The sequence below is a fragment of the Rhinatrema bivittatum genome, chromosome 2, assembly GCF_901001135.1.
Source record: "Rhinatrema bivittatum chromosome 2, aRhiBiv1.1, whole genome shotgun sequence".
In the NCBI taxonomy this organism is placed as follows: domain Eukaryota; kingdom Metazoa; phylum Chordata; class Amphibia; order Gymnophiona; family Rhinatrematidae; genus Rhinatrema; species Rhinatrema bivittatum.
Genome location: NC_042616.1, coordinates 338,525,255 through 338,540,645, shown reverse-complemented (window position 1 = coordinate 338,540,645; position 15,391 = coordinate 338,525,255). Strand labels below are relative to the sequence as shown.

The window sequence follows — 15,391 nt, the reverse complement described above, 5'->3', positions numbered from 1 at the left end:
GTGTTGATGGAGCATACAGTTGTGTCAGATAAATTAAGATAAAATACTGGAAATACCAAAACTTAAGAGAGAGGATACATGTCCGTACAGAAGCTCAGAAGATTAAAGACGACTTATGGGGGCACAGGATAACTCCTATACATTCTCAGTAATGCAAAAGATTTATGAACTAGGAAAGAAAGGTTTGTTTGGGGCCGTCTGATGACGTGACCCACATATCATGGCTAATTCGGCCCTACTTGTTGTTGGAGAACGCATGACCTGTACATGAAAGTAATATGGCATGAACAGCCTTGAGGACAGGAGTCGGAACAAAAAAGGCAGGAAGTGTAGAGGTGGGGGATAGGGGAGAAAACTCTTTATCCGAAAGTCTACATGTGCCTGCATGTATCTATGAATAACTGCAGCTCTACCAACATATACACCCCAGCTAATCTATCAATACATATATGGGGCTCTGTCCAGAGAGCCAGACTGAATACCTGGGGAGGTTCACTTGGAGAGCTTCGTGCTGAAGAGCTGTCATCTTCCTCCACCTTGCTTTGTTCATATGTGCGCTTTTTTGCTCTTTTATCACCAACTTCAGTAATAAAGGAAAGGTAAAGAAATCAAGAATAAGAATCATGTACAAGTCAATACTAACAGAAAATCACAAAATACTTACATAGAGCTTGCTTCAGCTGTTCCAACACGTCATTTTCATAGACTGCCCTTTCTTCCCATATGGAAAGTACTCGGCCAAGGTGTTTCTTACAATTCTCATCAGTCTCACTGTAAGAAAATTAAGATGGATACAAGAATCCCAACATGAAACCATTCAAAGTTGCTTACTTGTATCAGATGTTCTCTGAAGGCAACAAGTCACAAGTCACACAGATGGGTAACATCACCTGACAGTGAAAGACAGAACTTTTTCTAGAGTTTTCCAGTGAAGACTAGAAAACCCCTCTGAGCATGCACAGCAAGCAGGTCCTGTGAACCTATGGCTATGTAGCATGCCTCAGTTCTGGTGCAAATTTATTTTTTTTTAAACTCAAAAACACTCCAAAATAATAAAAATGGGACTTCAAGGGATAGAAGTTAGCATCTGACTCTCAAAAAGACTGTCCAAACCTACGACCATTTTAATAGTCTGATTTACACGTGTTTGCTGAAGTCCATTATTGCTGTACTGCATATCTCTTTCAACAGAGGCTAACCTTAAATGGGCCACAGACATTACCATAAGCTTGACATGCCCTTCCAAGGCCAAACCTGCTTGGGTGTAAACGAAGGATATGCAGTTCACGAACCAATGAAAGAAAGTTTTCTTAGAAACAAGTAGCTCAGGTTTGTTGGGATGAAAAAACAAAAGCTGGTGAACATTACATGGGCTTTGAGTCGCTTCAGTAGAAGGCCATGGTTGTTTTAAAATCCAAGGTGCATAGGGCTTGTTCACTTTTACCAGCATAAGGCCTTGGGAAATTTGGCAGGATGACTGACTGATTAAGGTGGAAATTTGACACAACTTTAGGATAAAGCTTAGGTAGCATGCACAGTGCTCCCTGTTATGATAAAACTAGTATAAGGTGGATAAGTTACTAGGGCTTGAAGTAACATAGCATATGACAGGAGATAAAGACCCAACTGTTCCATCCAGTCTGCCTAGCAAGGTTGTTTATGGTGGTAATTGCCACTTCGTGCAGGTTACTCCTATACAAAATGTTACAACCTTAAGTTAATACAGGTTACCCCATTTCTTCATTTCCATCCTCTAGCCACTAGGATCCTCCGAATTTATCCCATGATGTTTTGAATTCAATTACCACCAGGCTTGAGAGGGGTTTTTATCAGTTGTGTGAACACCACACCAAGGTCCCATAACAATGCAGGCAGTTTGATGGGAGACAAAATGAAGCAAGACCTACAAGAATCTTAAAATGAACTAAGAGCTATACAGAAATTTATAAATTTTCTGCATAATGATAGTATGCACCAATTGCATTCAGTTGTTTTGAGTCCCGACTCAGATATGTAGAAGGTATTCAACCAGGAAAGTATCTAGGGCCTTGTCATACACCAATCAGCAAAATGTTTCCATCTGTAATCCACGCCACCTTCTAGTGGATTATTTCTAGAAGCCACAAGTACATACACTGAAACAGAGCGATCAAAGAACATCTTGCTTCACTTTCAACATCCAGGCCATGAGAGTGAAAGACTATAGTGAGATGAAGCAATGAACCCTGGTTCTGTGATATTAAGGATGGAAAAATCTCCAACTTGATGGGTTTGCTGATGGATAACCCTTGAGAATTGGAAACTGTCTCAGAAAGAAGAGCTATGACAATCAGTACCCACAGTCTCTTCTGAATTTTATCAAGATTTTGCTACTAGAAGTATTAGAGAGCAAACATATAGTCTTCTTCCCCACTGAAGGGAAAAGGCATCTGAAACTAGTCTAATTTTAGATATTCTTTTGAAGCAGAAGACTGGCACCTGTCTGTTCTGATCTATTGTGAACAGATTTATTTTCCAAATGCTCAATATTGGACCTCTTGAAACTAGTACAATGAGCATTGGCAAACTACAATCCACAGACCACTTTTGGCCCCACAAATGCCTTCCATCCCAGCTCCAATGTCTCTTGCTTATTAATGAGCCACTGTCCCTCTGCTTCTGCAGAAATCCTTCATTCTCTCAATCTCCCAGATCTCAATGATAGTTCAAATGGGGTTCTCATACCCCAGGAGCTGAGACAAAGGTAACTTTTCAGCTGTCATCCCCCTTGCTTCAAGAAACAGACAAAAGGGAGCTGTAGAAAGCTCTCCCGATTTTAGTCACCACCATCAAGCATTTCCAGGAATGTAGTATTTACCTCTTACTTCCTGAGACCCCTGACACTTTCTTTAGCCTACCAGGCTAATAATGTGATATGGACTTTTCCTGTAGGAACATTTCCAAATGTCTTTTAAAACCCTGCTATGCTTGCCTTAGAGAAAAATATGCAGTCTAGGACCTGTATTTTTACTTTAAAACCTCCTCCGCATCTGACCCTCGTTACATAAAAAACCCCACCCTTTTAAGGGTGAAAACATCTTGGATGCCAGTATCAACATTTTGTCACCTGGGAGCCTGCTGGACCACAAAAGGAGCCATCACTGCTGAGTGCTCTAGAGCAACCACATGGCTCCTGGATACCACATAAGAGAGGCTTAAGGGAAGGGAGGAAAGAGGGCATAGAAAAGAAGCTGTAGTTAACGGAGAGCAAAGAAACAAAAAATAAAGTAAAAATTTAAACAGGAAAGTTTTTTTTTAAAAAAAAAGCTAAACAAATTGTACATAAATGCCTGCTGGGTCAGACCAAAGGTCCATCAAGGCCAGTATCCTGTCTCTGAAAGTAGCCAATCCAGATCACAAGTAAGAACATAAGAACATGCCATACTGGGTCAGACCAAGGGTCCATCAAGCCCAGCATCCTGTTTCCAACAGTGGCCAATCCAGCCATATAGAACCTGGCAAGTACCCAAAAGCTAAGCCTATTCCATGTTACCGTTGCTAGTAATAGCGGTGGCTATTTTCTAAGTCAACAATTAATAGCAGGTAATGGACTTCTCCTCCAAGAACTTATCCAATCCTTTTTTTAAACACAGCTATACTACTTGCACTAACCACATCCTCTGGCAAACAAATTCCAGAGTTTAATTGTGCGCGTGAGTAAAAAAGAACTTTCTCCGATTAGTTTTAAATGTGCCACATGCTAACTCATGGAGTGACCCCTAGTCTTCTATTATCCGAAAGAGTAAATAACCGATTCACATCTACCCATTCTAGACCTCTCATGATTTTAAAACACCTCTATCATAAACCCCCCCTCAAGCCGTCTCTTCTCCAAGCTGAAAAGTCCTAACCTCTTTAGTCTCTCCTCATAAGGGAGCTGTTCCATTCCCCTAATCATTTTGGTAGCCCTTCTCTGTACCTTCTCCATCGCAACTATATCTTTTTTGAGATGCGGCGACCAGAATTGTACACAGTATTCAAGGTTGCGGTCTCACCATGGAACGATACAGAGGCATTATGACATTTTCCGTTTTATTCACCATTCCCTTTCTAATAATTCCCAACATTTCTGTTTGCTTTTTTGACTGCCGCAGCACACTGAACCGATAATTTCAATGTGTTAGCCACGATGACGCCTAGATCTCTTTCTTGCGTTGTAGCACCTAATATGGAACCTAACATTGTGTAACTATAGCATGGGTTATTTTTCCCTATATGCCAACACCTTGCACTTATCCACATTAAATTTCATCTGCCATTTTGATGCCCAATTTTCCAGTCTCACAAGGTCTTCCTGCATCTTATCACAATCTGCTTGTGATTTAACTACTCTGAACAATTTTGTATCATCTGCAATTTGATTATCTCACTCGTCATTTTCTTTCCAGATCATTTATAAAATATATTGAAAAGTAAGGGTCCTAATACAGATCCCTGAGGCACTCCACTGAGAAAATTGTCCATTTAACCTTACTCTCTGTTTCCTGTCTTTTAGCCAGTTGCAATCCACAAAAGGACATCGCCACCTATCCCATGACTTTTTACTTTTCCCTAGAAGCCTCTCATGAGAACTTTGTCAAACGCCTTCTGAAAATCCAAGTAATAATTACCATCTATACCGGTTCACCTTTATCCACATGTTTATTAACTCCTTCAAAAAAGTGAAGCAGGATCCCAAACAATAAGTCTAATCCATCTTGCTCACAACCAGGGATAGATAGAGCTTTCCCACGTCTAAATAGCTAATAATGGATTTTGGACTTTTCCCTCCAGGAAACTGGTCTAAAACCTTTTTAAATCCAGCTATGCTGCTTTCACCACATCCCTCTGGCAACAAATTCCACAGTTGTTTACAGAATGAAAAAATGTTTTAAATTTGCTTTCTATCAGTATGTCCTAGTATTATTTGAAAGGGTAAATAACTGGCTATTTATCTCTACAAACCCACTCATGATTTTGTAGACCTCTAACATATTTCCTGCTTATCTCTTCTACAGGCGAAGAGCCCTAACCTGAAGAGCCTTTCTTCATAGGGGACCCTGGCTTCTAAAACTTTGGTAGATAATATCTTCCTGTCTACAGATACTTACTATTGTTTAAAACTGGTCTTCTAAACAGCCCTTGTAAAGCTCAACTGTGCATGTCTCCCACTTTCACTCCAACTCCCACCAATACACCACCATCATTTTACTACTAGAAATGCACTATGGGCAAGGCAACAAGAGTTTGCTGTTCAAAATTTTAGAGAGGTTAAGTTTTAGATGCCTTAAAAGGACAAGAGGGACAGCTACTTCAGTCTTCAATAGAACACACAATCTGGTGTAAGCGATACTGTAATGAAGCCACTGAATACCAACTATCATAATGCAATCAAGATTTGCCAATCAACTGGAGAAAAGACATTAAGTAAAATACTCCAGGAGCATGAAAGGGAGAACTATGATAGAATGAGGAGATAGTAAAAAAACTAAAAAGGAACAGCTGCAAAGATTTAAACAATTTGCATGAGGTATGGACAGTGATTAAAAATACCATCTTGGAAGCCAGATAAAATGTATTCCATGCATTATAATAAGGTCAAAGACCAAAACGACTACCAGTGTGGTTTATGGTGAAGTGAAAGAAAGTTAAAACCAAAAGGACGTCATTTATAAAAGGAAAGCAGACCCAAATTAAGAAACCAGGCTCAAGTATAGATGAAAAAACAGTAGCAAGACAAGACTAGACTGAATTTAAGAAGCAGCTTGCCAGAAAAGTCAAAAACTAATAACCCTTTTTCAAGTACATTAAAAGCAATAAGCCTGTGAAGGAATCAATTGGGCTGATAAATGACCAAGGGTATACAGAGCACTCAGGGAGGACACAGAAACAGCAGAAAAACTGAATCTATTCCTTGCCTTGACCCTTATTGAGGATACTGGGAACATACCCAAATCTGAAACTTTTGTTGGCGATGGTTTCTGAGCAACTAAAACAAATCTGCAATAATGGAGGATATAATGGATTAAAATGACAAACTAAAGAGTAACAAATCAACAGGATCGGATGGTATGCACCCAAGAATCCTAAAAAAATGAAACATGAAGTTGCAAACCTGTTACTACAAATCGGTAACCTAGCAATTAAAACAGCCACAATACCTGAAGACTGGAAAGGTGGCCAACATGACACCAATTTTTAAAAAGGCTCCAGGATGCTCTGGGAAACTATAGACCAGGGAGTCTGACATCAGTGCCAGGGAAAATGGTAGAATCTAGTTTTTAAGAAAATCACTGGTCATACAGACACGGCTTAATGGGGAATAGTCTACATGGTTTTTCATAACGGGAAGTCTTACCTTACCAATCTTTGAGACATTTTGAATGTGTAACCAACATGTAGGATAAAGGTGAGCCGATTTGATATAGTGTATTTGTCAAGTATTTTGAAAATCCAAGTCCCTATGAGAGATGCCTCAAGAAATTAAGTCATGGGATGGGTGGTTAATGTCCTACTGTGGGATTGGGTAACTGGTTAAAAGACTGGAACCAGAGGTAGGACTAAATGGGTCAGTTTTTCCAAATAGAGATAGGTCATTAGTGGGAGTACCACAAGGATCAATACTGGGATGTGTCCTATTTCCAGATCATTCCAGGAGACTAATTTAAGTGATCAAATTTGCAGATGACAACAGAAAATTATTCAAAAGTTGTTAAAAACCAAGAGCAGATGGGAAGAAACTGCATGAAGGATCTTGTGAGTAGGAGACTGGGGCATCTGAATAGCAGTGAATTTAATGTGGAAAAGTGCAAATGATCACAAAGAAAAATAATCCCAATTACAGTACACAATGTTGGGTTTCTTACTGGGGAGTCACCACTCATGAAAACAACCTTGGAGTCCTTGTGAACATACATTTAAAATTCTCACTTAGTGTGCCAGCAGTCAAAAAAACAAATACAATTTTAGCAATGATTAGAAAAGGAATGGAGAATAAACAGATCATATTTTTAATAAAATATTTATTAGCCGCCTAAAACAAATATGCCAGGCGAAGCACAAAAAGTAAATTATATTGCCTCTTATCAATCCATGGTGTAGCGGTACCCTGATTATTGCATACGGTTCTGGTCAGCCCCATCTAAAAAAAAAAACAAAAAAACAAAACACAGCAGTATTACAAAAGGTGCAGAAGAGAGCAACAAAAATGATAAAGGGGATAAGACTGCTCCCCTATGATGAGAGGTTATGCAGGTTAGGGCTCTTCAGCTTGGAGAAAGAGAGGAATATGATACAGTTTATAAAATGAGTGGGGTGAACAGGCAAATAAAGGACAGTTATTTTCCTTTTCCAAATACTAGAACAAGGGGAAACTACATGAAATGAACTGAGATTTAAGACAAACTGTAGAAGGTACTTTTTCCAGTCATTGCACAATCAAGCTGTAGAATCTGTTGCCAGGGGCTGTGGTCAAGGTGACTAGCATAGTGGTTTTAAAGGTTTAGACAAGGTACTGGAGGAAAAAAGTCCATAAAATAATAATAGCCAGATAGACTAGAGAAAGTGAATGCTATCCCTAGTGCTGAGTAACAGCAAACAGATCTACTTTTTGGGATCTGCTGGGTACTTATGATCTAAACTGGCCACCGTACTAAACAAGGATTTAGGTGCTCTAGGGACCTTGGTCTGACCCAATATGGCATTTCTCATATTTTTAACATCAACTCAGATCAAATCTAGTAATAAATTCTTCTTTGGTTTATAACGCATACATTTTCAAGCCAATCAATGAAAATACTGATCACAAAACAGCTTACTATACCTGGAAACATGCTTAAAAGCATCCACTATCACTGGTGCAAAATCATTGGTGAACTCAGGGCCTTTCCGTTTGCTGTTCTGAATGACATCATTCGCTAAATACAGGAACGTAAGCTTCCTATTTGGTTTTGCTATTAAAAAAAAAGAAAAAAAAACGAAACACAAACATTTAGAAAGTTCACTTGAAATAAAAGCAAGCATAAATTTGAACAGCAAGCAGAAAATTTTGAACAAAAAGTACACATTCATCTATGCCTGCATGAGGAAAGGATACGTCGTCTGTTCACAGACTACCAAATGCCACCAAAAAGGCACTGTATGCAAACTGATATAAGTCCCACAATTCAGTGACTGATCCAGACACCTTTTAGTATGAAAAGCCACATTTTGGTATGTTGATTCACTATGCTTGGAGTTTCTGAAGAAAGGCAATATAATAAAATACTGCTTTACACAATAAATATTTGCTTGGTGGATGGTGCCACCCACCCATGAGTTGAAAAGAAGCTACTTTATTTCTCTCCAGGGAGCATCCTTCTTTATACTGTAAAATATGACAGTTATGCACTGGAATGCATCAGCCCATTGGAAGAAAATTCAACTAACTCCAATCCACTAAGGATACTAAACCAGGACTGTTGAAAATAAGCATCAAAAAAAAGCACAAAGAATTCTTGAATTGTGGATTAAAGAAGCAGAATGCAAACTGAAAAACTAGGACTAACTAAGTGTCCCTGAAGGACTGGTGATAGTTGAAAGGTATATTTTGAAATTATACCCCTTCGAATAATGTGAGTCTGAGCCTCTTCCTAGGTTGTTAGGAGCCAGGTAAGCAGGAACACTTTACTGCTTTATCGTCTGAAACAAACATTCTTTCTTCTGAGTTTGAAGTGCAGGGGAAAAAAAAACATTTAACCTGGCAAAAAGAAATGAGCAGGGACGTGAGAACCTGTAGAAGAAAGTTTTAAAATATGTCTTACACAGTATGCTTTGGTTTGTCTGTCTGAAAACCCTGTGAAATGACTCCAGCCATTTGGAAATGTATATGACAATATATACAATGTACTTTACAACAGCAACTTCCTATAAATTTATGTGTGCCAAATTAATTCTGCTGATAAACTAACATACTTGAAGGTGCAAACTAGTTTCAGTTAACATTCAGCAGAAATGTGTAAACAGAACAAAAAAACAGGAGGCTGCCAGTAAAAAGGTCATGCTAAGTATCCTGACATGCAATTAACTACCACTTCATCAGGGAATGTAAAAAATTTACAACAAGCTTTCCAAACCAGTAAATTGCGTTTAGAAAATGGAAAAGGTATGAGCTGGTCCAATGGCATTTTTAAGTCGTAGGCACAGATTCTATTCCATAGGCCTAAAGATGTTGGGGGTACAGAAAAGGCAGTGCTCACAGTTCCTTGAGGAAAAGAGTCCCAGCCATTGCTCAGAGGCATTTATGGATTTGTGCTGGAGTAAAACGGGAAATGTGGTCCACACATCTCCGACAAAAGATTACTCTGTGATGGTAGCCTTAGATCCTTGTGTCTGGTTGTTCTAACCATGAATTGCCCTCCCCCTTAGATCTTGAGTCATCTTACTTCAGCAATGTGGGCAATCACAGAGGCAGAAACTACTACAGAAAAGAACCTATTTTTCATCATTATTAGTTTCTGAGCTTTTCCACCCAAATTTAACACCACAAATGTATTTAGAGATTCTCCCCATACAATTTATATCACTGGACAACGACTTGCAAAAGCAGCACCCTACCCACTCACTATAAAATGCAGATAAGGTAGCATTGAATTATTTTCTCTAGCCCTGTCTATTTTTCTTGTACAAATCTCCACTATCCGAGCTTTTATTTAGAAACAGCCTTTGCAATTTCCCTACCTACTCCACTACAATGGAACCTACCTGATCACCAGCTTTAATCTCATTTCAACACTTAAGGATATGCTGCTCCTATCCAACACATTGAGTTCCGATGCCATTTTTGCCCCACCATTTCCACTGTTCCATGCATGCATCATGCATTCAACGTTCAGGTGATCATAAAAATGTCACTATTTGTATGTGAATCAATTCAGCAAGTATTTATTCTGTGCTACAGGTAAAACCTTACATTTACATTTCACAATTATACCCTACTTTTGTCAAAAACAACTCGAAGTTTAAAACAAAATTATAGCATACAATTAAAGAAAAGGACCTCACCCGGCACATACATGCCTTTCTTCTGGACATTCTTGGAGGAGCTGAACTACAAACAGAGATCATTTTTCTTGCTTGAATTCAACTGCAAAGACCTTATTTGAAGGGGGATTTTTTTTTTTCTTCATTGCTTTTGCTTTCATTTTATTTTTGATAAAAGGGATATTCTGCAATGCTTTTTTATTGGGTATTTTCACTGCTTAGGTTTAGAAACAAGAGGATTCCTTCACCCCACCCCAACTCCCACCCACCCATTCTAACTTTATAGACTAACCCACTAATTAGGAGGTTGGACTACACAGAATAACTTGACAATGGTTGGCAGAGAAACACAGGGAAGTAATTTAGATAAATTTAGTCACTTGTGAAATCAGAACATGAAAGTAAAGTTCAGAGGGAGCTAGGCCCAGCACAAGCAGGTGTGCATACTGTGCAACCGCACAGAGTGGCACACCCATAGGGATGGCAGCAGAGCTGGCTTCTCGTTAGGGAAGGCCCTCAGCCCTCTGTACAACATAAGCTGAGGTGCACCCTGGACACCACCAGCATCACCCATCCCGCGGTGGCAAAGAGAGGTTCAGCAGGTCCACAGCAAATCCCATGCTGCAGAGACCCAAAGAGAGGCCCAGACGCAGCCTTTGCTGCCAAAGCCTGAAGACTCCATCCCACCGTGAAGAGGGGCCCAGTACGGCCACAGCCAACCCCATTCTGCCACAGCCAAAGAAAGGGGGAATATTTGAGAGAGAGCACGTGTGTGTGTGTGTGTGTTTAAGGACAGCGAGTGATAGCCTCTGTACGTATGTGTGCGCGTGAGTCTGAGCGAGAGACTGAGTGCATGTGAGAGAGAAATAGCCTGCATGCTTGTTTTTGAACATGAGGGGAAAAATATGAGAGAGAGCATGGGTGTAAGTAAGAGAAGAAGTGTATGAGAATGAACATGGGTAAAAGTGTGTATGCGTGAGAGTGAACTCTTTCTCCCTCACATCACAGGGTCTCATACAATGTGTGTGTGTGTGAGAGCGAGCTTGTGTATACATGAGAAATCAAAGCCTGTGTGAGAGAATGTGTGTCAGTGTGTGTGTAAAAGAGGGTGCATGTGAATGTGAGAGAGCCTGTATACATGTGTTTATGAGAGGCAGAGAGCTTATGTTCTTATGGGTAACCAAAATACACATGTAACACCAGCAGCTCAAGAAAGATCTTTATTTATTTCCGCAGACAGAAAAAGGGTAGCAGGAAAAAAAATTTTAATTGTTAAGTTTATTTTAATTTTGTATTATAAGTATTATTTTAATGTATGAAGTTTGGCCGCCAGAGTTCTTGCCTTCTGTGGTCCTAGCATGGTGTGAGGCCCGAAAACCTTACCTGCACCCGGGTTCCTGAACCGGTGACGTTGGAAGGAGCAGCCGGGTAGGCATTCAACCTTGCCTTCGCTGGCACGATGTTGCCGCCAGATTTCTTGCCTTCTGTGGGTCCCAGCTGGTGTGAGGCCCGAAAACCTTACCTGCATCGGGTTCCTGAGCCGGTGACATTGGAAGGAGGAGCCGGGTAGGCATTCAAACCTTGCCTATGCCGGTGCAATGGCTAAGGGGCGCGCGCGGCTTTGCCCGGATTGGAACGGAGATTCTATGTCTGCAGCCTTAGAGAACAGCAGCAAGTTAAGTATATGATTTGTCTAATTTGATTGCATTCCCGCTTGGATAATTCTTTGGATTGAAAAGTTGCTTAAAATATTATTACCCAGTTGCTATGCCTCACACCAAGAGGAAAGCAAAATTAAGAGAATTTTCCTCAATTTCTACGCCAACTAAAATGCTTCAACCAAGCATTGCGGACTGCTTTCATATTGTTTCCACATCCACACCGGAGGGGGCCGCTAGTAGATCTACTCAGGAGCAGGAGATAATCTACTTGGCCAGTGAACATCTCTCACCCCCGGTGGCCCCAGAGAAACCAGCCCCTCCATCTGCAAAGTCTGTAGAAATTAATTTATCTTCAAAAGATTCCTTTAGTTCCCAAAGAGATGTCGGGAATTTGACGAAAGTCTCAGAGGACATTGAAGAACAAAGTCCCGGGGAACTTAAGGACTGGTCTTTACTGTCAGCAGAAGGAATTAGTGGGACATTACAACAGTCAAGAGATGTTGTACAAATTCCTGGTATTAAGGATATTCCTATTATTATTCCTAAAAAATTTTCTATTGAGGAATTAGGTTCAATGATAGTTAGCATGCAAAAATCAATAAATAATCTTACTATGACTGTTCAGGAAGCATTAAAAAGGAATACATGTATACAGGAAAAAATAGATAATTTGGAGAAAAACACTAATATATTTGATGTGAAATTGGGAGAAATTCAAAAAATTCAAATTAACTTGATAAATCAGCAGAAGAATATGAAGGGAAAATTGAATTATTAGAGAATCAAAATAGGAAATTAAATCTTAGATTGTTGAATTTCCAAAAATTAATTTAGTAACCCAACAGATCTATTTAATAGTCACTTGAAGAATATTTTAAAGTATTCGGAATCCTCTTTACCCAAATTATCTAAGATTTATTACTTAAAACAACCACAAGATGAAAAAAATCAGAAAGCTATAGAAAACCTGAATTTAATAGATTTTCTACAAAAATTAATACAAGGGCTACCCTATTAGTCCAGTTTTCATCTCTTTTAGAGAGAGATGCAGTGTTAAAACTGCATTTTAAACAGCAAAAACAAGACTTTTATGGGCAACCCATAAGAATATTCCCAGATGTTGTACGTACAACACAGTTGAGACGTAGAAATATAATGGATAATATGATAAATAATATTGTATTAAGTTTGAAAATTTTCTTGGAACATGATTTGGGACCATAATATCCAATTTTCTGTTTTTTGAATATTGAACTGCAATAAAAAAAAAATGTATGAAGTTTATTTATTTGTATGTGAACAGTCTTGGCAGTTTACAGAAAATGTGATATACAAATATTCATATGCAAGGCATTCAGAAGCACTCTCAGAGCAATTGTTGACATTAATTGTATTACCATCCCCAATTTACACACCAATGAGCTACTTGGTATGCATAACATTTTACTAATTGGCTGGCATTATATTATCTCATATGTTAATAGGGCTGGGGATTCTTGTAAGTCATGTGATTTGTAAATTGAGCCCAGAAGGCAGGAACAAAACTTAACGATAAACTCTGACAACTTTTAATTTCTAGCCTACCTTCTAGCATTGTAGCTTATTCTGGGCATGTCAGCAATCTTGAAAAGTTTTACAAATCTGATCAATGTAATTTCACAATGAAGTATTAATAGCTTCATAGGAAAACCTTTTCAAAGCACCCTAACAGTATATGTGAGAGAGGGAGTGTATGAGAGAGCATGGGCATGGTTATGAGAAAGGGAGTGTGTGACAGAATGAACAAGTCTGTGTGTGTGAAAGCAAGAGTTTGTGTGGCTCCACCTCCCACAATCCTCAACAATCTCAGGGTGACTGGAAATCAAAGATCCCAGGTATGGAGAGCAAGACATTTTTTAATAGTTATTAGTTTGAATTATTGGGTGTTATTTGATGTTTCTGTTTTGGGAAATTTATAGCATTTTTAAATATTGGATGTTGTAAAATTAGAAATTACTACTAACCTGATAATTTCCTTTCTTTAGACCACACAGAAATCCAGAACTAGTGGGTTATGCACCTCTACCAGCAGATGGCAATGAAGCAAAGCTGACACCACAGTATATATACCCCTGCAGTGAAATCAGCCTGCCAGTATTCTCTCCAAAGCCAACTGTGAACAGACTAACAAAAACTTGATTAATAATAGATAATCATGCCAGTACTCAGCCATCAGGAACACTGAGCACAGACAAAATGTATTAACACTAATCTCGGGACTGGATTAAAGTTACTAGTAACCCCTGGAAACATATGGCCATGCAGGTGGAACATAGCATAATCATTCGGCAGCCAAGGGTGGGAAGCCTGAATTCACTCTGTCTGGTCTAAAGAAAAGGAAATTATCAGGTAAGTAGTAATTTTCATTTCTTAGCGCTCAGACAGATGAATCCAGAACCAGTGGGATGTACCCAAGCTACTACCGAATAGAGGAGGAGGCTGTCTGCGGTCCAGTTTAAACGGATAAACCTTTAACAAGACCTTCCTGCAGAAACGTTAACACATTTCCCTCAGAAGCCAGGACTAGGTTGTATCTCATGATCCAAGCACCAAGCCTCAAAGAAAATTCTGCTCATCCTGACATACGTGATAGAGGTGGAAGTTTTCCTGGACTGCAAGAGGGTAGCAATCACACCATCTGAATAACCCTTATCCTTTAAACACTCCCTCTGAAAAGCCAAGCTGCTAGACAAAAGCGATCTAAAAACACGGGGCCTTGTCGCAGATGGGGAAGGTGAGCCAGGCGCAAAGGACCTTCCACTGCTAGGTTGACCGGATCCGTGAGCCATGGACGCCTGGGCCACTCCGGGGCCACAAGGATGATGTCACAGGGATGAAGTTCTATACGACGGAGAACTTTGCCGTTCAGAGGCTAGGATGGAAACACAGAGAATGTCCAATGGCCAAGGGAGAACTAGGGCATCCACTCCTTCTGCACCCGTCTCCCATCGCCTGCTGAAAAAATGGCAGGGTCTTGATGTTGCGGAATGTCACCATGAGGTCCAAAAGAGACGTTGCTTCACATGTGGCAAAGAAGCCGGAAGGCTTCGTCGGACAGTTCCCACTCTCCTGGATCCAGTTGGTTTCTGCTGGGATAACCTGCCTGAACATTGCTAGTGTCCGCTATGTGAGAAGCCGCTATCCTCTCCAAGTGCAGCTACGCTCAGGTGATGAGCTCCTATGCCTCCTGGGCCACAGCTCCGCTCTAGGTGCCACCTTGGTGATTTATATATGCCACTGTTGTCGCATTGTCTGACAGCACTGACTTCCCTCGGACTAGTGGAAGGAAGGCCCGTAGGGCTAACCTCATCACTCTGGTTTCCAGATAGTTGATTGACCAGGAGGCCTCCTTCGCAGACCACCAGCCCTGTGCTGAACTCTCCTGACAGTCTACCCCCAACCGGAGAGGCTGGCATCCGTGGTCACTATAATCCAAGATGGGATCTCCAAATCCACTCCTCGACGTAATTTGCCGGGGAGGAGTCACCATGAGAGACTGGCCAGAGCCGGTTCTGTAAAGGGCAGAGAGATGGAAAAGTTCGAACTTCAGATCCCAACAAGGCTGACTGAAGAGGTTGCATATGCGCAAACACCCAGGGGACCAACTCCAGGGTGGAAGCCATAGAGCTGAGCACCTGCAAGAAATCCCATAC

At 40.3% G+C, this 15,391-nt stretch overlaps 1 protein-coding gene across 3 annotated transcripts in view; it reads right to left on the bottom strand.

Annotated features, from left to right (window-relative positions):
* The window catches only part of RPRD1A (regulation of nuclear pre-mRNA domain containing 1A), a 313,839-nt gene that overhangs the window by 228,503 nt on the left and 69,945 nt on the right, over window positions 1–15,391 (bottom strand). For all 3 annotated transcript variants that reach the window (XM_029589844.1, XM_029589843.1, XM_029589845.1), the window contains exons 2-4: window positions 7,841–7,970; window positions 665–771; window positions 483–580 (exon numbers count right to left, since the gene is read on the bottom strand). In XM_029589844.1, the coding sequence (XP_029445704.1) occupies window positions 483–580; window positions 665–771; window positions 7,841–7,970 (335 nt within the window). The remainder of the gene's footprint in view (window positions 1–482; window positions 581–664; window positions 772–7,840; window positions 7,971–15,391) is intronic.